Below are 23,066 nucleotides of genomic sequence, written 5' to 3'. Positions count from 1 at the left end.
AACTGATTGGTCAGGAGGCGGAGTTTTATACTGGATTCGATCTAATTCAGAACTTAATCTGGTCCAGACCAGGTGATCGCTGCGTGCACGCGCTGATCATCTCTGTGCACGTGCGGCGTTGAAGAAGGGGTGCCACAGCGCCTCCTGGAGGCTGATCCTGTGAGTGACGTCATACTCCAACATCAGACTGATCAGGTCCAGCAGGTGGCGAAGCTCCTCCTCCTCAGCCCTCCTCAACATGTGCTAAATAGATAATACACACATTCATAACATAAATAAAACAATATAGTTATAATATAGTTATTCATACTGCTACAGCCTTTTATTTATCAATAACTTTTACAAACTAGCATCAGAATAAAAACCTGAGTTTGATTAGTTTCCACTTGGACTTAGTTTAGATTAATCCTCTGATCCAATGAGCTGCTTCTGAGACCATACTGTGTCGCTATTATTATCATTATTATTTATTTATTTTTTCCTTTGTCTGCACATGATGTCAAAGGTCAACACTACAAGAAGTGTAAACTTTTAAAGACAGCAATGCATGTTTTGTTGTTGCAATTAAATAAATGGATTCATTTTACTGCATAATTGTGACCATCACCAGATCATAACTGTCAAGTTTTGGATTTGAAAATAAGGGAAATTTTCTGGCGTCCACTACAAGCCTTTAAGTTAAATTTACTGATGCTAAATGTTACACAGGGACATTTATTAATAAACAGCTGATCAATATGTGACACTTATTAATCATCTAACTGAGCTTTACATGTTGTTCTGAGAAGTAAAAGCAGCGACTCTTAAAACTAATATTTTATATACATAATAAGCTATAATATATATATATATATATATATATATATATACATATATATGAAATATTATAGTTTTCTATATTGTCAAAATAGAAAACTTGATACATCTGTCTGACAGGAAGCAGCACGTGAAGCTGGGAAAAACCATCTCTGCTCCAGGACCATCAGCACTGGATCTCCTCAGGGCTGTGTTCTTTCTCCTCTGATCTTCTCCCTGTACACCAACAGCTGCACCTCCTCTCACCAGTCGGTCAAACTCCTGAAGTTTGCAGACGACACGACCATCATCGTCTCATCTCTGATGGAGACGAGTCTGACTACAGGTGGAGACAGACCGGCTGGTGTCCTGGTGCAGCCAGAACAACCTGGAGCTCAATGCTTTAAAGACAGTGGAGATGATAGCAGACTTCAGGAAGAACCCAGCCCCCCTCACCCCCCTCACCCTGGGAGACTCTACAGTGAGCTCTGTGGAGAACTTCTGCTTCCTGGGGACCATCATCACTCAGGACCTCAAGTGGAAGCTGAACATCAGCTCCCTTATCAAAAAAGCTCAGCAGAGGATGTACTTCCTGTAGCAGCTGAAGAAGTTCAGTCTGCCAACAAAGATGATGGTGAACTTCTACAGCTCCATCATCCAGTCCATCCTCTGCTCCTCCATCACCATCTGGTACCTGCAGCTACGGCCAAGGACAAGGCCAGACTGCAGCGTATCATCCACTCTGCAGAGAAGGTCATCGGCTGCAATCTGTCCTCCCTCCAGGACCTGAACCCCTCCAGGATTTTGAGGCGTGCAGGAAAGATTGTGGCCGACCCCTCCCACCCCGGTCATAAACTGTTTCAATCTCTCCCTTCTGGAAGGAGGTTTAGGTCCATCAGGACCAGAACCTCCAGACACAAAAACAGCTTCTTTCCCTCTGCCACCATCCACATGAACACACCCCAAGTCACCCACTGGTCGATATATCGTCCAGCCCTAATTCCTAAATTATAAAACAGCCTAAATTAAAACATAAATGTTTATATGAAGCGCGTGTTTATTTAATATATTTACAGTTTATATACAAGTCAACACGTTGAATATTTACTGTTAATTTCACATTGTCTTTAAGTTAGACATTAACATTTTATTTTATTATAATTTCTCATACTCACTCATGTGATTCTCTGGTATTCACTAATGACTTATTAAACACATTTATTACAGACTTTACATTATTTAACACTTTATAAACAGTGTATATTTGTGGAGCTTGTGATTGGATGATTTTTCATGGTGACGTACGTGGTTCCTTCTGCTGTGGTAGACGTTAAAATATCAGTTATTAATCTAACAGAACGTGTAACTGTGTCACATCCTGATGGTCTTTATGAAGATAAACTCTATGTTGTATTTTATAACATATTTACACCAGTTCTTAGTTTTTATCATCAGAACGTTTTCATTCATCATCTCTGTTCTGTTGGTTCTGGGTTTGTTGCTGATGTCAGCACTAATCTCGTGAGAACTGTCACTCAGACCATTTCAGGTGGAAGTTCTCACGAGGCTAGAGACGTCGTTCAGTTTAGTGAGACATCTATGAATTATTATTACTGTAAAATACAGGATATTTACGGGAAAATAATAATACAGGAAGATGGCGGGAAAGAGGGTAAAATACGGGATACTTGACAGGTATGCCCCAGCCCTAGGTGGAAATATAAAGACAATCAATAATAAATTGATTCTCTTTATATTTCCACATGCATTTCATTTTAATTTTGGCACTGCTGTGATTCCATACATTCCCTAAGGAAGGATAGGGGGAAGAGAACAGGGAAGAGGGAGTCAGGGTAGGACAATGGAAGGGTGGGGAAGAGTTGATTATTTTAAAGTGAGATGTGTAGTTGTAGTTGTGTATATTGTGTTGTGTAATCAAACCAGTCAGGTGACCAGTGTGAAGCTTAGGTATAATGGTGGTGTTTGTGGACAGAGGGAAGGAGTGAGTGGTAAAACCTAAAACTGGTATTTAGGATCAACGTGTGTGTGTGTGTGTGTGTGTGTGTGTGTGTGTGTGTGTGTGTGTGTGTGTGTGTGTGTGTGTGTGTGTGTGTGTTCTGACCTTCAGAGGCTCACACTGGTTATAATGATCAGAGCAGTTGCTATCGTCCCACATTAGACGACCCTGAGACACGTACTGCTGCTTCCTGCTCACACACACACACTCACACGTATATACACACACGTATATACACACACGTATATACACACAGGTACACAATTGTGTGTGTGTGTGTGTGTGTGTGTGTACCTGGTCTGCTGCAGTAGATGTGTTGGGATTGGACCCAGTATTTTCTCCATCATGGCAAGATGTTCATGACTGTCATGAGTCTAAAAACAACAGAACCACAGTCAGTGTGTGTGTGTGTGTGTGTGTGTGTGTGTGTGCGTACATGCATGTGTGTGTGCAACACACCGGGAACAGTGTCCGTCCCAGGTAGAACTCCATGAGGACACACCCCAGACTCCAAACATCACAGGATTGGTTCCATCCCAAATCTAAACACAGACACTAACATTAGACTAACAAAATAAAAGACTCACTTTATATAGTTTGTGTGTGTGTGTGTGTGTGTGTGTGTGTGTGTGTGTGTGTGTGTGTGTGTGTGTGTGCGTGTGTGTGTGTGTGTGTGTGTGTGTGTGTGTGTGTGTGTGTGTGTGTGTGTGTGTGTGTACCCAGTATAATCTCTGGTGCTCTGTAGTGTCTGGTAGAAACCACAGACTGGTGATGTTGGTGATCAAACGTTGCTGTTCCAAAGTCAACGAGTTTCACATCCAAACATTTCAGCTTCCTCTGCTACACACACACACACACACACACACACACACACACACACACACACACACACACACACACACACGCACGCACGCACGCACGTACGCACACGCACACACACACGCACGCACACACACACACACGCACGCACACACACACACACACACGCACACACACACACACGCACGCACACACACACACGCACACACACACGCACGCACACACACACACACGTACGCACACGCACACACACACGCACGCACACACACACACACGCACGCACACACACACGCACACACACACACACACGCACACACACACGTAGAATGTGAACTTGTAAAAATCCACATGTGAACTTAATTTTATGTCAAAAATGATGCAAAAAAGGGGAACATGTAGAGTTAAATTTAATCTGTGTATAAACTGATATTTAATCAAATAAAATAAGCGCTACACACGTTTTTATTACTTGTTACGACCCCTCTAGATTAAAAGTATTGAAACAAAGGGACTGGTGGCCTGGCTAAAGAGAACTAAAGTAGGAGGACACTGGGCCGTCCACCCAGTAAACCAGTGGTTCTCAAATGGAGGTACGTACGTACTACAGGGGGTACGAGAGAGAGAGAGAGGAATAAATAGAGGTAGTGTTGGTTCCACCCCGGGCGTGAGACGATCAGAAACGATGAAAAATTTAGAAATAAATCTATTCAGGAGCCACTGAAATCAGTGTTTTACAACCTTGGGTTGGGGACCCGATGTGGGGACATCTGAAATTTCAGAAAATTTTAAATGCCAATGCATCCTCACTATTGTATTCGTTCCCCTTTATTATTATTCTACTATTTTATTATTCTTCCGTATCCTCAAACTCGTCCCACAATTTTCAACTAATTTCAACACTTGCGATATCAAACTTTTCAAAAAATTCTGTACTTCTCTGCTATATCTCAGTGTTTTGAAAACTTTTGAACTTTTTGAGTTATTTCTCGTGGAACTTTTTGCTCTCATCCACTTACATTGAAAGTTCGGCCATTTTGAAACTGATCCAAACCATTCAACTTTTTCAACCTTTTTCAAACATTTCAACCTTTTTCAACTTTTTCAACCTTTTTTAACCTTTTCAACCTTTTTCAACCTTTTTCAAACATTTCAACCTTTTTCAACCTTTTCAAACTTTTTCAACCTCTTCAACCTTTTTCAAACTTTTCAACCTTTTTCAACCTATTTCAAATTTTTCAAACTTTCTCAAATTTTTCAAACTTTTGAACCTTTTTCAACCATTTCAAACTTTTTCACTCTTAAACCTTTTTCAAACTTTTCAAACTTTTTCAACCTTTTCAAACTTTTTGAATGCTAAAACAATGCTATTGCTAACGCTATGCCAAGGCTAACCCGATGCTAATGCTAGCGCAATATTAATGCTAGCTCAATGCTAATGCTAGCACAATGCTAATGCTAGCACAATGCTAATGCTAGCACAATGCTAATGCTAGCGCAACGCTAATGCCAATGCAATGTTAATGCTAGCGCAATGCTAATGCTACCACAATTCAAATGTTAACGCAATACTAGCGCAATGCTAATGCTACCACAATTCAAATGTTAGCGCAATACTAGCGCAATGCTAATGCTTGCGCAATACTAATGCTAGTGCAATGCTAATGCTAGCACAATGCCAATCTTAGCACAATGCTAACGCAATGTCAATGCTAGCGCAATGCTAATGCTAGTGCAATGCTATTGCTAGCACAATGTTATGTTAGCGCAATGCTAATGCTAGCACAATGTTAATGCGAACACAATGCCAATGCTAATACTAGCACAATGCTAATGTTAGCGCAATGCTAACGCAATACTAACGCAATGTTAATGCTAGCGTAATGCTAATGCTATTGAAATGCTAATGCTAGCACAATGCTAATGCTAGCATAATGCTAATGCTAGCACAATGCTAATGCTAGCGCAATGCTAATGCTAGCGTAATGCTAATGCTAGCACAATGCTAATGTTAGCGCAATGCTAATGTTAGCATAATGCTAATGCTAGCATAATACTAATGCTAGCGTAATGTTAATGCTAGCGCAATGCTAATGCTAGCACAATGCTAATGTTAGCGCAATACTAACGCAATGTTAATGCTAGCACAATGTTAATGCAAGCGCAATGCTAATGCAAGCACATTGCTAATGCTAGCGCAATGCTAATGCGAGCACAATGCTAATGTTAGCACAATGCTAATGCTACCACAACGCTTATACTAGCACAATGCTAATATTAGCGCAATGCTATTGCTAATATAATGTTAATGCTAACACAATGCCAATGCTAATACTAGCACAATGCTAATGTTAGCGCAATGCTAACGTAATACTAACGCAATGTTAATGCTAGCGTAATGCTAATGCTATTGAAATGCTAATGCTAGCACAATGCTAATGCTAGCATAATGCTAATGCTAGCACAATGCTAATGCTAGCGCAATACTAATGCTAGCGTAATGCTAATGCTAGCACAATGCTAATGTTAGCGCAATGCTAATGTTAGCATAATGCTAATGCTAGCGTAATGTTAATGCTAGCGCAATGCTAATGCTAGCACAATGCTAATGTTAGCGCAATACTAACGCAATGTTAATGCTAGCACAATGTTAATGCAAGCGCAATGTTAATGCTAGCACAATGCTAATGTTAGCGCAATACTAACGCAATGTTAATGCTAGCACAATGTTAATGCAAGCGCAATGCTAATGCAAGCACATTGCTAATGCTAGCGCAATGCTAATGCGAGCACAATGCTAATATTAGCGCAATGCTATTGCTAATATAATGTTAATGCTAACGCAATATTAATGCTAGCACAATGCTAATGCTAACATAATGTTAACGCTGACGCTAACGCAATGCTAACTTTTTCAACCTTTTCAACCTTTTCAAACTTTTTCAGCTTTTTCAAACGTTTTCAACCTTTTCAACCTTTTCAACCTTTTCAACCTTTTTCAACCTTTAAAGCGATTGTTGCTAAGTTATTACAACGTTAAGGCTATTGCTAGGTTAATGCTATGCTAATGTAGTGCGAAAACACTAAATTATAGAAACACAAAAACAGGATGAGCAATAATCTCTCCAGTCCAAACTAAAACAACTTTCCCCATGTCTGCTGATGGTCCTCTTACAGTAGCTGCTCCTCCCTCTGTATCTGATTACTGATGTTATTACTGATGTGAATCAGAGAGGAAGGAGGTGCTTAGAGGCCATGAGGAACCAGCCGTAACAATCAATTATCATTGGCATCATAACTCTGAGGTCATAACTTCTCTGCGCTGCTTGACTTTTAAACACATTTTGCAGACGTCGGTAGCAGAATAGATTAGTCATTTAGTACCTGTAGAAATGATGCCCCTCCCCCACCCCTGATTGACCAATCAAGGGGAGGAATCAGAGATGAAGCGCCTAATGTAGTGAACATATGGATTGTGTTTTTCTCGTTGACGTCGGACGGATTCCCAGTGGAAGCGACTCAAGTGTTTCTATATTTGTATGAGACGGATCATATAGATCATATACATGTTTTATTGCTTTGTCACATATATAGAGTTTGTAAAAATACATGAACTGCTTGGACACTGTAACAGCTGTCACCTCTCAATCCTAATCTCTAAATACCAGCAAAAATAATAATAATAATAATAAATAATATATAGGACGTTTTTTTTTTCGCTTCACAAATAAGGCATGAAAATAAAGAACCAATCTAACTGCCAAAATAAATCCAAAATGCTGCTTAAAGTGTTCAGCACCTCCTGTAACATAAAAAATGAGAAAGTAAAGTTCACTGGATACATGTACTTTAATATACTAGTGTTAATAAACTAGCTTTAATATACTAGCTTTATTAAACTAGCTTTAATAAACTAGTGTTAATAAACTAGCTTTAATATACTAGCTTTATTAAACTAGCTTTAATATACTAGTGTTAATAAACTAGCTTTAATATACTAGCTTTATTAAACTAGCTTTAATAAACTAGCTTTAATATACTAGCTTTAATATACTAGCTTTAATAAACTAGCTTTAATATACTTGCTTTAATATACTAGCGTTAATATACTAGCCTTAATATACTAGCGTTAATAAACTAGCGTTAATATACTAGCTTTATTAAACTAGCTTTAATAAACTAGCTTTAATATACTAGCTTTAATATACTAGCTTTAATAAACTAGCTTTAATATACTTGCTTTAATATACTAGCGTTAATATACTAGCCTTAATATACTAGCGTTAATAAACTAGCTTTAATATACTAGCTCTAATATTCTAGCTTTATTAAACTAGCTTCAATATACTAGCTTTAATATAGTAGCTTTAATAAACTAGCTTTAATATACTAGCTTTAATAAACTAGCTTTAATATACTAGCGTTAGTATACTAGCCTTAGTATACTAGCCTTAATATACTAGCGTTATTAAACTAGCTTTGTTATACTAGCTATAATATTCTAGCTTTAATATACTAGCTTCAATAAACTAGCTTTAATATACTAGCGTTAGTATACTAGCCTTAATATACTAGCGTTAATAAACTAGCTTTAATATACTAGCTCTAATATTCTAGCTTTATTAAACTAGCTTTAAAAAACTAGCTCTAATATTCTAGCTTTAATATACTAGCTTTAATAAACTAGCTTTAATATACTAGCGTTAGTATACTAGCCTGAATATACTAGCTTTATTAAACTAGCTTTAATATACTAGCGTTAATAAACTAGCTTTAATATACTAGCTTTAATAAACTAGCTTTAATATACTAGTGTTAGTATACTAGCCTTAATATACTAGCGTTAATAAACTAGCTTTAATAAACTAGCTCTAATATTCTAGCTTTATTAAACTAGCTTTAATAAACTAGCTTTAATATACTAGCGTTAATAAACTAGCCTTAATATACTAGCTTTATTAAACTAGCTTTAATATACTAGCGTTAATAAACTAGCTTTAATATACTAGCTTTATTAAACTAGCTTTAATATACTAGTGTTAATAAACTAGCTTTAATATACTAGCTTTATTAAACTAGCTTTAATATACTAGCGTTAATAAACTAGCTTTAATATACTAGCGTTAATAAACTAGCCTTAATATATTAGCTTTATTAAACTAGCTTTAATATACTAGTGTTAATAAACGAGCCTTAATATACTAGCTTTATTAAACTAGCTTTAATAAACTAGCTTTAATATACTAGCTTTAATATACTAGCTTTAATAAACTAGCTTTAATATACTTGCTTTAATATACTAGCGTTAATATACTAGCCTTAATATACTAGCGTTAATAAACTAGCGTTAATATACTAGCTTTATTAAACTAGCTTTAATAAACTAGCTTTAATATACTAGCTTTAATATACTAGCTTTAATAAACTAGCTTTAATATACTTGCTTTAATATACTAGCGTTAATATACTAGCCTTAATATACTAGCGTTAATAAACTAGCTTTAATATACTAGCTCTAATATTCTAGCTTTATTAAACTAGCTTCAATATACTAGCTTTAATATACTAGCTTTAATAAACTAGCTTTAATATACTAGCGTTAGTATACTAGCCTTAGTATACTAGCCTTAATATACTAGCGTTATTAAACTAGCTTTGTTATACTAGCTATAATATTCTAGCTTTAATATACTAGCTTCAATAAACTAGCTTTAATATACTAGCGTTAGTATACTAGCCTTAATATACTAGCGTTAATAAACTAGCTTTAATATACTAGCTCTAATATTCTAGCTTTATTAAACTAGCTTTAAAAAACTAGCTCTAATATTCTAGCTTTAATATACTAGCTTTAATAAACTAGCTTTAATATACTAGCGTTAGTATACTAGCCTGAATATACTAGCTTTATTAAACTAGCTTTAATATACTAGCGTTAATAAACTAGCTTTAATATACTAGCTTTAATAAACTAGCTTTAATATACTAGTGTTAGTATACTAGCCTTAATATACTAGCGTTAATAAACTAGCTTTAATAAACTAGCTCTAATATTCTAGCTTTATTAAACTAGCTTTAATAAACTAGCTTTAATATACTAGCGTTAATAAACTAGCCTTAATATACTAGCTTTATTAAACTAGCTTTAATATACTAGCGTTAATAAACTAGCTTTAATATACTAGCTTTATTAAACTAGCTTTAATATACTAGTGTTAATAAACTAGCTTTAATATACTAGCTTTATTAAACTAGCTTTAATATACTAGCGTTAATAAACTAGCTTTAATATACTAGCGTTAATAAACTAGCCTTAATATATTAGCTTTATTAAACTAGCTTCAATATACTAGTGTTAATAAACTAGCTTTAATATACTAGCGTTAATAAACTAGCTTTAATATACTAGCTCTAACATTCTAGCTTTATTAAACTAGCTTTAATAAACTAGCTCTGATATTCTAGCTTTAATATACTAGCTTTAATAAATTAGCTTTAATATACTAGCGTTAGTATACTATCCTCAATATACTAGCTTTATTAAACTAGCTTTAATAAACTAGCGTTAATAAACTAGCTTGAATATACTAGCGTTAATAAATTAGCTTTAATATACTAGCGTTAGTATACTATCCTCAATATACTAGCTTTATTAAACTAGCTTTAATAAACTAGCGTTAATAAACTAGCCTTAATATACTAGCTTTATTAAACTAGCTTTAATATACTAGCGTTAATAAACTAGCTTTAATAGACTTGCTTTATTAAACTAGCATTAAATTAATTTGTGTGGATATATTTTCAGGGGAGATCAAAGTAAAGCCTGGACTCGTATTGATTATTGATCAGTTGTAATTGATAATGTTGATGTAAATAATGAATAAAGAACTCACTGAGTCACAGTCAGAGGAAACTAACAGGATGTTCTCAGGTTTCACATCAGTGTGAGTCAACCTGTGACGATGGAGGACTGGAACACACACACACACACACACACACGCACACACACACACACACACACAAACACATGCACACACACACACAGCAGCTACTGTTAATAATTATAGTCACATGTTCTCTGTCACTCATTAACTCATTGACTCATTAACTCATTAACTCATTAACTCATTGACTCATTAACTCATTAACTCATTAACTCATTGACTCATTAACTCATTGACTTATTAACTCATTAACTCATTGACTCATTAACTCATTAACTCATTAACTCATTGACTCATTAACTCATTGACTTATTAACTCATTAACTCATTGACTCATTAACTCATTAACTCATTGACTCATTAACTCATTAACTCATTGACTCATTAACTCATTAACTCATTGACTCATTAACTCATTAACTCACTGACTCATTGACTCATTAACTCATTGACTTATTAACTCATTAACTCATTGACTCATTAACTCATTAACTCATTAACTCATTAACTCATTGACTCATTAACTCATTGACTTATTAACTCATTAACTCATTGACTCATTAACTCATTAACTCATTGACTCATTAACTCATTAACTCATTGACTCATTAACTCATTAACTCATTAACTCACTGACTCATTGACTCATTAACTCATTGACTTATTAACTCATTAACTCATTAACTCATTGACTCACAGCAGACGGCCCTGCACAGGGTGTAGGCCATGTGTCGGATGTCGGTGACGGTGAACGGTCGTTGGTGGTTTTGTTGGATGAAGGTGAACGTGTTCATTCCCAGTAATTCCAGAACCAGACACACATGACCCTGGTGATCAAACCAGTCCAGCATCCTCACACAGCCACTGTACACACACACACACACACACACACACACACACACACACAGTGACTTCAGTAGTGTTCCAAATCCACAGGTGACCACGATAACTGGTGACTCACAACACGTGTTCGTCATCCAGCTGGTTGATCTCCTGCAGCACGGCAACTTCTGACCTCCCAGATTCCTGGAAACACTCCAGGTTCTTCACCACCTTCACCGCTACACACTCTCCTCTGACACACACACACACAGATTTCAGAAAAAAGACTTAACATGTTAGCATGTTATCGGGTTAGTGTGTTTACATGTTAGTTTGTTAGCAATGTTCAAATTTTAGCATGTTAGCATGTGAACATGTTAGCATATTAGTGTGTTAGCAGGTTAGCAATTTTAACGAGTTAGCATGTTAACATATTTGCCTGTTAGCATGTTAGCATATTAGTGTGTTAGCAGGTTGGCAATGTTAACGTGTTGGCATGTTAACATGTTTGCATATTAGCACGTTAACATGTTAGCATATTAGTGTGTTAGCAGGTTGGCACTGTTAACATGTTAGCAAGTTAACATATTAGCACGTTTATATATTTTACTATAATAGCATATTTGTTTGTTAGCATGTTAATGTGTTATGGTAGCATATGGTAAATGGTAAATGGACATGATTTATATAGAGCTTTATCACCACTGAAACAGTCTCAAAGCTTTACATATCAGCTCATTCACCCAATCACTCTCACATTCACACACCAGTGGGACAGGACTGACATGCAAGGCGCTAGTCGACCACTGGGAGCAACTTAGGGTTCAGTGTCTTGCCCAAGGACACTTCGACACATAGTCAGGTACTGGGATCGAACCCCCAACCTCTCGATCAGAAGACGACCCACTACCACCTGAGCCACGGTCACGTATTAGCATATTAGCTTGATAGCATGTTAGATGTAAAGGCGTACCATTCCCAGTGGGGTAACTTTGAGTAGCGTGATGAACTGATCTATCGGTGTTAGCAGGCTCCCATGCAAGGACATCAAACTCTGCAACTCCTGGTACCCAAAGATGCTCCACCGGCTCAGGAGTCGGTTCTCTTTGCCTGGCTGTCGCCAAGATGTGGAATTACATGTACATTGCTGCGACGCCTGCACTGCCCAGAAAGGACCGCGTGTTAACATGTCAGCATGTTAGCATGTTAGCATGTTAGCATGTTAGCGTGTTAGCATGTTAGCATGTTAGCATGTCAGCGTGTTAGCATGTTAGCATGTCAGCGTGTTAGCGTGTTATCATGTCAGCGTGTTAGCGTGTTAACATGTCAGCGTGTTAGCATGTTAACATGTCAGCATGTTGGTGTGTTAGCATGTCAGCATGTTAGCGTGTTAACCAGTCAGTGTGTTAGCATGTTAGTGTGTTAACATGTCAGCATGTTAGCATGTCAGCATGTTAGCGTGTTAACATGTCAGCATGTTAGCGTGTTAACATGTCAGCGTGTTAGCATGTTAACATGTCAGCATGTTAGTGTGTTAGCATGTCAGCATGTTAGCGTGTTAACCAGTCAGTGTGTTAGCATGTTAGTGTGTTAACATGTCAGCATGTTAGCGTGTTAACATGTCAGCGTGTTAACATGTCAGCATGTTAGCGTGTTAACATGTCAGCATGTTAGCATGTCAGCATGTTAGCGTGTTAACATGTCAGCATGTTAACGTGTTAGCATGTTAGCATGTCAGCATGTTAGCGTGTTTGCATATCAGCGTGTCAGCGTGTAAGTGTGTCGGTGTGTTAGCGTACAGTGGTGGGACTCACGTGTTCCTGTCGATGCACTCCAACACTTTCCCAAACGCTCCCTCACCGAGCACACACACCACCTGGTCTGGGACACAGAGAGAACCTGCAAACTACTGTTGTGTTCAACACCACACCAGACCAGAATGCATCGAGACCAAGACAAGACCAAGACTTTCGGGAGCCGAGACCGAGTCAAGACCATAAACATTTTTTTTTTCAATTTAAAAAAATCTATAAATAAATAAAATTGTGACAAGGTTCAACAGTTAAATAACATTCCCTCTTTAATTTTAGTTTATTTTAAATACATTTGACGGACAAAAAAAGAAGCCTGGGGGCGGTGTGTAGCTCAGTGGGTTGAGCGCCCGCCCCATGCACAGAGGCCGCAGCTCCCCACCTGCAGCGGGTCCAGGCTCGACTCCCGGCCCGGGACCCCCCCCCCCCGATTTAATAAGATCATTATTTAGTTTGAAAAAGCCTTTAACAGGTTATTTTATTAATTCACTTAGTTGATATAGTTTAATTTGGTTACTGTAATATAACTAGGATATTTAATTAATAAAGGTTTACTGTAACTGTAAAAGTGAAACTTTCTGAAATAAAACTACAAACAAGTTGTCATCAGTGTAAAAAACATAGATCTACAGGTAGATGTGAAACTAAATAAAACAAACCCTGGAACAGTCACACACAGACTTATTAAACACACACAGACTTATTAAACACACACAGACTTATTAAACACACACAGACTTATTAAACACACACAGACTTATTAAACACACACAGACTTATTAAACACACACACTACAGTAAACGGAACAGGCTTCATCGACAGACAGGCACTAGGACCCAGAGGCGGAGTATATGTGTCCCCGTACTGCTGCACAGGCTGTAATATCATCAGTTTATTATTTTACCAGTTATTAGAGCTACTGTATTTACCGGAGATAATATTTATTACTGGTGATTGTTTTACAGAGTTTACTGGGATTTTTACAGGTGATTAGTTCATATCTCCTTCTGCTCAGCAGTCCAAACTGACACCGTAGCCACACACACACACACACACACACACACACACACACACACACACACACACACACACACACACACACACACACACACATTAATGAAGGTTGTGGTCATTATAACAGGGTGGATTAAATAATGAATAATGGTTGTTTTATCCCGTTTCTCTCCGTGTTATTATCACATTATAAAAAAGTTTACAAACAGCAGGAATTAGTGCTGGTCTCTAACGGTCTTGACAGAAAATCCCGAGTCCGAGACGAGACTGAGACCAGTCTGAACGACTACAACACTACTGTAAACTCTGCAGCTTTTTCAGAGTTTAACGCTCATTGAATGAAAAGATGAACATCTTTAATCATTTTTACTCAACACAAGGTGTGTGTGTGTGTGTGTGTGTGTGTGTGTGTGTGCGTGTGTGTGTGTGTGTGTGTGTGTGTGTGTGTACATCGTCCTTTCAGCAGCTGTCCCACGCTGTGAACAATATGTCCGTCCTCACACGCGTCGTCCTTCTTCACTCTGTCATCACCTTCATGGACTGAGCTGAGGCTGAGCTGGAGGAAGATGATGATGATGATGATGATGATGATGATGATGAGCGCTCTGACCAGTGACCTTTGACCTGCTCAGTCAGTACCTCTGTGATGTCACTTCCTCTGTCAGTCACTGCCTGTCGCTGTGTGTGCTCGTCTTCACCATCTGTACAAACACTCATTAGTGTGTGTGTGTGTGTGTGTGTGTGTGTGTGTGTGTGTGTGTGTGTGTGTGTGTGTGTGTGTGTGTGTGTACCTCTCCAGGGGTCTTCTTCATCTGTCCGTCCCATCTCTCTCATAGAGAGGAAACAGAAGAACTGATTTAGTTTGAGAGTCAAACAATAGGACTCATTAAGTCAGTGAGTCCCAGTCTGACTGACTCAGATCATATTATTATTGTTATTAGGGGTACAAGGGGCCTGTGGTGCTGGGAAACCCTATTGTTTTTGTTCTGATTTCTATAGTTAACTTTTATTTTTCTCTCTGTAAAAGTGTTGCTGCACGTTAAAGGGAGGGCAGTGCCCTTTGGAGGGTGGGTCCAGACTCCTCAGCTTACCTCGGCCATAAAAACTCACATATGTCTGCCACAGATTCCCTGAATAGCACTGAATCAGCTGAGTTCGGCCACGCCCATTTTCACCTATAATTTTGTTGGCGCAAAATCGCAAAAACTGGAAAAACTTTTTTGAACTCCTCCTTGAGATTTTGTCCAATCAGCGTGAAACTTGGCCCGTAGAGTTATTTAAAAATTTAATAGAAAAATTATGTTTGGTCAAAAAATGCACAAATTATTAACGAGTAAAGTTTTCTACCAAGCTATAAAAATGCATAACTGTTGCATATCTCGTTCAAAATAAATGCTAAGATCCTTGGTTGTCATGTGACTGTGGGGGTATGAGCCACATTTGAATTATTTACGCCACTAGGGGGCGCTGCAAATATGGGAGATGTATATCTCTTAAAAGGCCAGACCAATTTTTACCAAATTTGGTGGGTTTGACCTTGGGTCGATTCTGGGGCCGTATCTCGAAGGTATTCGCGACTGTTCAAAGTGGGCGTGGCTTATTCCAACATAAACAACAAATATTTATTTCAGCTGAAGTATTTTGTTGACGGCTGTGAAATTTACAGGATAACTATAGAAGGGCACACAGATCCAAAATTGTGCCACTAGGTGGCGCTATAGTGGGTGCAAATGCATTTCAGCCTGTAACTTTTACATTCTAAATCACATCTTCATAAACTTTATATCCACCTGTTCACAGCAAATAATACGCTTGCAGTTCTAGTTATTATTATTATTATTATTATTATTATTATTGTTATTGTTATTATTGTTATTATTATTATTATTATTATTATTATTATTATTATTATTGTTATTATTATTATTATATTATTATTATTATTATTATTGTTATATTATTATTATTATTATTGTTATATTATTATTATTATTATTATTATTATTATTGTTATATTATTATTATTATTATTATTATTATTGTTATATTTTTATTATTGTTATATTATTATTATTATTATTATTATTATTATTATTGTTATATTATTATTATTATTATTATTATTATTGTTATATTATTATTGTTATTATTATTATTATTATTATTATTATTGTTATTATTATTATTATTATTATTATTATTGTTGTTATTATTATTATTATTATTATTATTATTATTATTATTATTATTATTATTTCAGTCCTTCATAAACACTTTAGTGAACATGGATCATCTCCATCAATCAATAATGTTAACATGATTGGAAACGATGAAAATTAAAGGTTAACAAAAGTGTTCAAACCAGCACATGATCAATACACTTATTAACTCATGAAGAATTATTAACTCACATAGACTTATTAAGTCACAGATCAGTTCTTCAGCTGTTCAAACCTTCCTCTTCCTCCTCCGTCCAAAGCTCTACTCCGTTCGTCCTGATCCACTTCACACTTTAGACCTCTCTCCCTTTACTGTGTGTGTGTGTGTGTGTATATACTGTACTATAGTGTGTGTTCATTGGCTCGTGGGATTTAAGCCAAAAGGAGAAAGTGATGTTGTGCTCTTATTTTGACGGGGAATGGAGATGTGTCCCAGCTTCCTGCTGACAGATCAGAGGAGGTTCACGACCCTCTGAGGCTCAGCCAGCTTTTTTTAGACGTTCTCCAAGAAACACATTCCAGCTGTAAATCAAAGGTGAGGACGACTGACAACATGTGCACACACACACACACACACACACACACACACACACACACACACACACACAAAGGCTGTGTGGTAAATGTCTCACTAACATACTCTCCACTACAAACTCAATGAATATATAATATAGTATATACTCTCTACTATATGCTATAGACTTAGTATATGCTGTCTATATAATATAATATAGTATATACTCTCTACTATATACTCTATACTATAGTATGATTAGGATGATCAGCGTTCCCACTGAAGTATACTTCCAAGTTTCCCAAGATGCATCTGGAACCTCCAGCGTTAAAAAACCTTGTTCACACTGAGACTAAATATCTCTGTTGATTCTCTACCTTTATTTTGAAAGTTATGAAAACATTTGAAGTGAGAAAGTGACCAAGTAGAATATCAACATGTGCTCATTTGATCCATAAAACTCACATAGACAAATTTCCCACATTTTGATCTACTGACTACACTTCCTGTTCACTTCAAAATAAGAGCCCTATTTACAAAATAGTTTAAAAAACTAATGGAAGAGAAGAAGAGATGCATTTATTTTGAAAAGAAGATGTTTGATTTTTAGCTTGAAGCATCATGGGACGGTTGAGTAAGACTAGAGTGTCCATGTAGCAGTGACGTGCAGTCAAGGTAGGCAGTGCCTACCCAAGGGTGAATTGATATTTTGATTATTTGTTTTAATTCTAATATAATTATAAATTATTTATTTTTCCATTTCCAATAGCCTACAGTACCTATAAGTTTGAAAGTGTCAGCATTTTGTGGTTTTCATAGCCCAAATTACTAAACATTGCTATTTCCTGGTACGGCAGAGACGCTGCACAGTCTCACTCCGCTGTAAGGCAGGAGGAGGAGCCAGGAGGAGGCCACACCCTCTTCCAAAAGCACATTGCTGCTCTGCCTCTGTTCACATAGCGTGTTTTTACGTGTTTGCACATGCTCAGTCAGTTCCCTAAGATGAAAACCATTTATGTCCAAAGGCAGCTCTCTACGCTGCCTTTGGACATAACCGTGCTATGCTAAATGCTATACGTACGTTCATAGTGCATTAGTGAATTGATCCAGCGTGGCTGCTGCTACGTTCTCTCGCTAGTGGGCGGGATAACACTACAGTCAGGATGACAGCGATAGAGATGATAGAGAAACTTTGTTTAGAGGAAAAACAACATCTTTTAAAAGATGGAGACCAACACCTGAGCTACCAGAGCTTCAGCAAAGATAAGGTCAGAACATTGTTGGTATTTTCTACAGTGAATGGAACAAAAGGAAGGATTGACTTTGTGGATGCTCCTCACTGAGGATGTTCTGAGTTGTTGTTGTTGTTATTTTCTCCATGTTTCTGTGTTTCCAACACAAACAACAGATGTGCTGCTGGTCATGAGATATATGTTGTTGGAGAGTATGGAGGCTATATTAAATAATTGTTTATGTTTCTTTAATGGTTTATGATGTTGATTTTGTTAGATTAACACTTGTCAGCAGAAACATATGAAATTGGTCTCGATTTGCAACGCCCTGCCTACCCAACCCTAGTGCTGACATCACTGCTCTGTCATGTGAACACTACTGTGTGTCACAAGTCCAACACTTGCTTCAGGCGGCCATCTTGGATTATGTCACGCCACAGGTCGAGCATGCTCAGAATGAACGGAATTAATTTATAGCAGAATGAACATTTACAAGATACACAAAGTTATTTCATTCAGAATTAAAATTAGAATAAAGCAGACAATTACTTTGGATTTAACTTTAATTTAGAATGAGGTGTTTACAAGGTGAGTTTTAATCTTTTTAAAGAGGATTTAAAAGAGAAAATTTTAAAGGGAAATTAAAGCCGTTTTGTAAACAACACAACCTGTGTTTTTTTCTTCTGAACCAACGACTGACAAACATCTGCAAACAGAGAAACAGGAACATGAAGCTCACACACTTTGTATCTGTTTAAACAGACTCCAGTGTTTGTATTGATGATGTTTCTGTTTGTGATGAAGGTCTTTGTCCAGCTCACGTGGAGAACATGAAACCTGACAGTTGTTCAATGTGGGATATTTATATTTTTATGTGGAGGGAACTGGAGCTGTGACCTCTGACCTTTGCTTGGAACATGGGAGTCACATTGTTTACTCTGAGGAAAATTATCCAATCACTGAGCTCTAACCTATGATGTCATCAGTGGTGATGATGTAATACAGGTTAGCACAAAAATACTAAAACTACACGTCGTCAGCCTTCTGTCCTCTATGTGCAGCTCTACACACACCATCATTAGCTCATCAAATACACACACACACAACCACTGTGTGTGTGTGTGTGTGTGTGTGTGTGTGTGTGTGTGTGTGTAAGGCCATCAGTGATTACTTTATTAAAACAGCAGCAGCGTCGCAGTGAAGCAATTTTCCTAATGCACTCACACACACACACACACACACACACACACACACACACACACACACACACACACACACACACACACACACACACACACACACACACACACACACACACACACACACACACACACAGGAGTGAGTGAGCAGATGGAGAGAGGGAGGACGATGGACGCAGACGTGGACAGGAGAAGAAGAAGAAGCTTGGACATAGACAGGTGTGTACGTTCTCCTCCCTGTTGTCATGGTAACAGTTCTCAGCAGCGCCCCCTACAGGAAAAAACACTTTTTTGTTGATTGATGATTTTCAGCTGATAAGACATCATTTCAGATCTCCTGATGGTAAAGGTGAGATGAAGAAGATGACTAGGCTCCTTCTCTCTTTTATGAAAATCTGACATTCTTCCAAGCCATGGTGTTCTCTCCTGTTGGTCTGCTTCTTTGTTAAGAACCAACACGGTATCATCCCTCTGTGGGACCACTGCAACCAAGGAACATCTTAAGAACTACTGAGGAACTACTAAGGAAAAACAGAGGAACTGCCAAAGAACAAACGAGGATCCACTGAGGAACACAGAATGGGACTGAGCTGCTTCAAGTCCTGGAAACATGACAGACATAAAGGTAAAAACTCTGACAGTCTGTGCAGCGTCTGCTTCATGTTGTGTCTCTGTAAGGTGAGGGAGAACCATGCTTGATTGGTCTAAAAAGGTAAAGGGGCGGGGCATAGATTTATTTTTGAGTTCCACCCTGAGAACAAAAACTATGAAGCTCAGCTCATTTGCCTATTGAGTTGCTGTTTTCAGTGTGTGTGTGTGTGTGTGTGTGTGTGTGTGTAGGGAACAGAGACGTGCTGGCCAGTCCTGGTTCCTACCTGTTCCTCTCTAATTCTGCCGGCCAGGGCGACTCGTGGCTGCAGAGTCTCAACAAAGACCTGTGGATCCCTTTTACAGGTAACCTTAGCTCCGCCTCCTCTGACCTCTGACCTCCTCTGACCTCCTGCTGCTCCTCCAGGGGTGTTTGGTCAGCGTCTGGAGGAAACTGTGTTGTACGAGCAGCGTTATGGGGTGCGTTTGATTCCCGTTTTGGTGGAACAGTGTGTGAACTTCATCCGGGAACGTGGCCTTCAGGAGGTGGGTTTGTTTCATCAGCCAGGATGTCCCAGTGTGGTGACGGAGCTACAGGAGGCGTTTGATTCTGGAGAAAGACCGTCCTTCAACAGGTTACACACACACACAGGATTAATTGATTAAATGTTTTTTATAGTGAATCAGCTTCTTCTGCAGCTGCATGTTCTCAGCTCTGTGTCGTCCTGCAGTTCGTTGGACGTCCACACGGTGGCGTCTCTGCTGATGCTGTACCTGTCTCAGCTCCCTGAGCCACTGGTTCCTCACACACACTTCAGGGATTTCCTGCTGTGTGGGGACACACTGAGCAGGGACAGAACCAGGGTCAGTGTGTATCATCATAACAACCAAGATACATGTTCTGTAGCTACAGATGTGGACAGTCCCATCTCTGTGTCTGTGTTCAGGGTTTAATTCGGCTGAGGAATCTTCTTCACGAGTTACCATTGGTCAACTTCAACCTTCTGAGCTTCATTTGCCAGTGAGAGCCTCGCAGGACCTTCACTAACCATAACTTACCATTACTAGCCACCTCTAACAAACAATTACTAACATCTCTAACCATGTCTAACTAACCGTCATTAACCATAACTTACCATTACTAACTAACCATGTCTTTTTTTAACTTGTCTGCACATGATGTCAAAGGTCAACACCACAGGAAGTGCAATCATTATGAGACAGTAATGCATGTTTTGTTATTGCAATAAAATAAATTGATTTATTTTATTGCTTAATTGTGACCATCACCAGCCCTCCCTAAGGAAGGGTAAGAAATATTTTATTATAGGGAGAATATAAACTAACCATACTAACTAACCATCTCTAACTATATCTAACTAACCATCTCTCACTAACCATCACCAACCATATCAAACCATGTCTAACTATCTTTAACCATTTTAAACTAACCATTACTAACAATCTCTAACCATGTCTAACTAACCATTTTTAACCATCACTAACCATCACTATGTCTAACTAACCAAAACTAACCAACCATCTCTAACTAACATCACTAACCAACCATTACTAACATATTTAATCATGTCTAACTAACCATCACTAACTAACCATTACTAACCATTACAAACCATCACTAACCACAACTAATCATCACTAACTATGCATAACTAACCATCACTAACTATGCATAACTAACCATCACTAACTATGTCTAACTAATCATAACTAACCATCTCTAATCAACTATCTCTAACCATCGCTAACCATCACTAACCATTACCAATCATCACTAACTAACCATCTTTAACAACCCATTACTAACCTAACATTCTCTAACTAACCATCTCTAACCATCACCAACCATCTATCTCTAATTACCCATCTATCTCTAACTAACCAGTACTAACCATCTCTAACTAATCATTACTAATAATTTTTAACTAACCATCTCTATATAACCATTTCTAATTAACCATTACTAACCATCTTTAACTAACCATCACTAACCACAACTGATCATCACTATGTCTAACTAACCATAACTAACCATCTCTAATGAACTATCTCTAACCATCGCTAACCATTACCAACCATCACTAACTAACCATCTCTAACTAACCATTACTAACCGTCTCTAACCGTATCTAACTAACATTCTCTAACTAACCATAACTAATCATCACTAACTAACCATCACTAACTATGTCTAACTAACCATCTCTGACCAAATGAATGTTCCTCTACAGGTTCCTCAGTGATGTTCACAGGAACCACTCCAACGTTGATCATCTGGTCTCTGAGTTCAGACCAAACGTCCTGAGGCCGCATGGCATTATGGGAAGTCCCCGCCCCCTGCAGAGCTTCTGTCCAATCAGAGCAAAGAGTGATGATCTGCTCCACCTCCTGATGGAGCAGCTTATCATCGAGCACCAGCAGCTGTTCCACACAGAACCGGAGCTCCGCCCCCTGGGTCAGAGGTCAGGACTTCTTTCTCCTTTATCTCACGGTGTTTACTGATGATTATTGATCGATGCGTTTCTACTTGTTCTGATTGGTTGTTGTTTTGTGCTGGTCCAGCAGGGGCAGCAGTGAGGAGCAGAGCACGCCTTCACAGTACGATAACCTGTGGGAGCAGGAGGAGGAGGAGAAGCTCTACTCCTGGTCCTCCTGTGAGCAGCTGCCTCTGGATGACCTTCGACCCCCGGCCTCCCCAGCCTCAGGCTCCGCCCATAGCGCTCCGAGCAGTGGCAGCTCCGACGTCTTCCTGCCGTCCAGTCACACGGATGATCCTGGACTCACTGAGTAGCAGGTGAGCCCCGCCCCCTGCAACATCTGGAACACTTCTGTACCACACTGAACTGCAAACATCTGTCAAAACATCAACATCTGCAAAACATCAAAGAACATCTGTGCGTGTGTGTGTGGATCAGAACAAAGGCAGTGTCGCTGAGGATGATTACAGCCTGGGAGTGGGAGGAGTTGGAGGCGGAACTACAGATGGAGACCTTCCTCCTGAGGAGCTATGGTAACCAGTGAGGGAGGAGCAGCAGGAATTAACCACGTGGTTTCAGCGTTTATTCTGTTTCAA

At 38.4% G+C, this 23,066-nt stretch overlaps 2 protein-coding genes across 4 annotated transcripts; one reads left to right on the top strand and one right to left on the bottom strand.

Moving 5' to 3' along the window:
* Positions 1 to 96: 96 nt before the first annotated feature.
* LOC114475316 (dual specificity protein kinase CLK4-like) lies at positions 97 to 16,724 on the bottom strand. The gene is made up of 14 exons (XM_028466007.1): positions 16,632 to 16,724; positions 15,012 to 15,047; positions 14,860 to 14,921; positions 14,671 to 14,776; positions 13,209 to 13,275; positions 11,534 to 11,647; positions 11,270 to 11,436; positions 10,522 to 10,598; positions 3,532 to 3,652; positions 3,272 to 3,354; positions 3,107 to 3,186; positions 2,918 to 3,002; positions 1,967 to 1,980; positions 97 to 232 (listed from the first exon to the last, which is right to left on the bottom strand). The coding sequence occupies exons 2-14, from the start codon at positions 15,043 to 15,045 to the stop codon at positions 97 to 99; spliced, it is 1,146 nt and encodes a 381-aa protein (XP_028321808.1). The 5' UTR covers positions 15,046 to 15,047; positions 16,632 to 16,724.
* A 2,391-nt stretch (positions 16,725 to 19,115) lies between these two features.
* LOC114475317 (rho GTPase-activating protein 24-like) lies at positions 19,116 to 22,941 on the top strand. Of its 3 annotated transcripts, none has more exons than XM_028466010.1 (10): positions 19,116 to 19,603; positions 19,697 to 19,733; positions 19,835 to 20,009; positions 20,225 to 20,338; positions 20,400 to 20,607; positions 20,704 to 20,836; positions 20,920 to 20,993; positions 22,225 to 22,455; positions 22,559 to 22,787; positions 22,909 to 22,941. In XM_028466010.1, exons 3-9 carry the CDS (start codon positions 19,964 to 19,966, stop codon positions 22,782 to 22,784), a joined length of 1,032 nt encoding a protein of 343 aa, XP_028321811.1. In that variant the 5' UTR covers positions 19,116 to 19,603; positions 19,697 to 19,733; positions 19,835 to 19,963; the 3' UTR covers positions 22,785 to 22,787; positions 22,909 to 22,941. The 3 variants fall into 3 exon arrangements, with proteins under 3 accessions (XP_028321811.1, XP_028321809.1, XP_028321810.1); XM_028466008.1 differs by having other exon boundaries at positions 22,556 to 22,787; XM_028466009.1 differs by having other exon boundaries at positions 19,546 to 19,603; positions 19,717 to 20,009; positions 22,556 to 22,787.
* The last annotated feature ends 125 nt before the right edge of the window (positions 22,942 to 23,066 follow it).

This window comes from Gouania willdenowi, chromosome 14 (genome assembly GCF_900634775.1).
Source record: "Gouania willdenowi chromosome 14, fGouWil2.1, whole genome shotgun sequence".
In the NCBI taxonomy this organism is placed as follows: domain Eukaryota; kingdom Metazoa; phylum Chordata; class Actinopteri; order Blenniiformes; family Gobiesocidae; genus Gouania; species Gouania willdenowi.
This window is presented reverse-complemented; position numbering and strand designations above follow the sequence as displayed.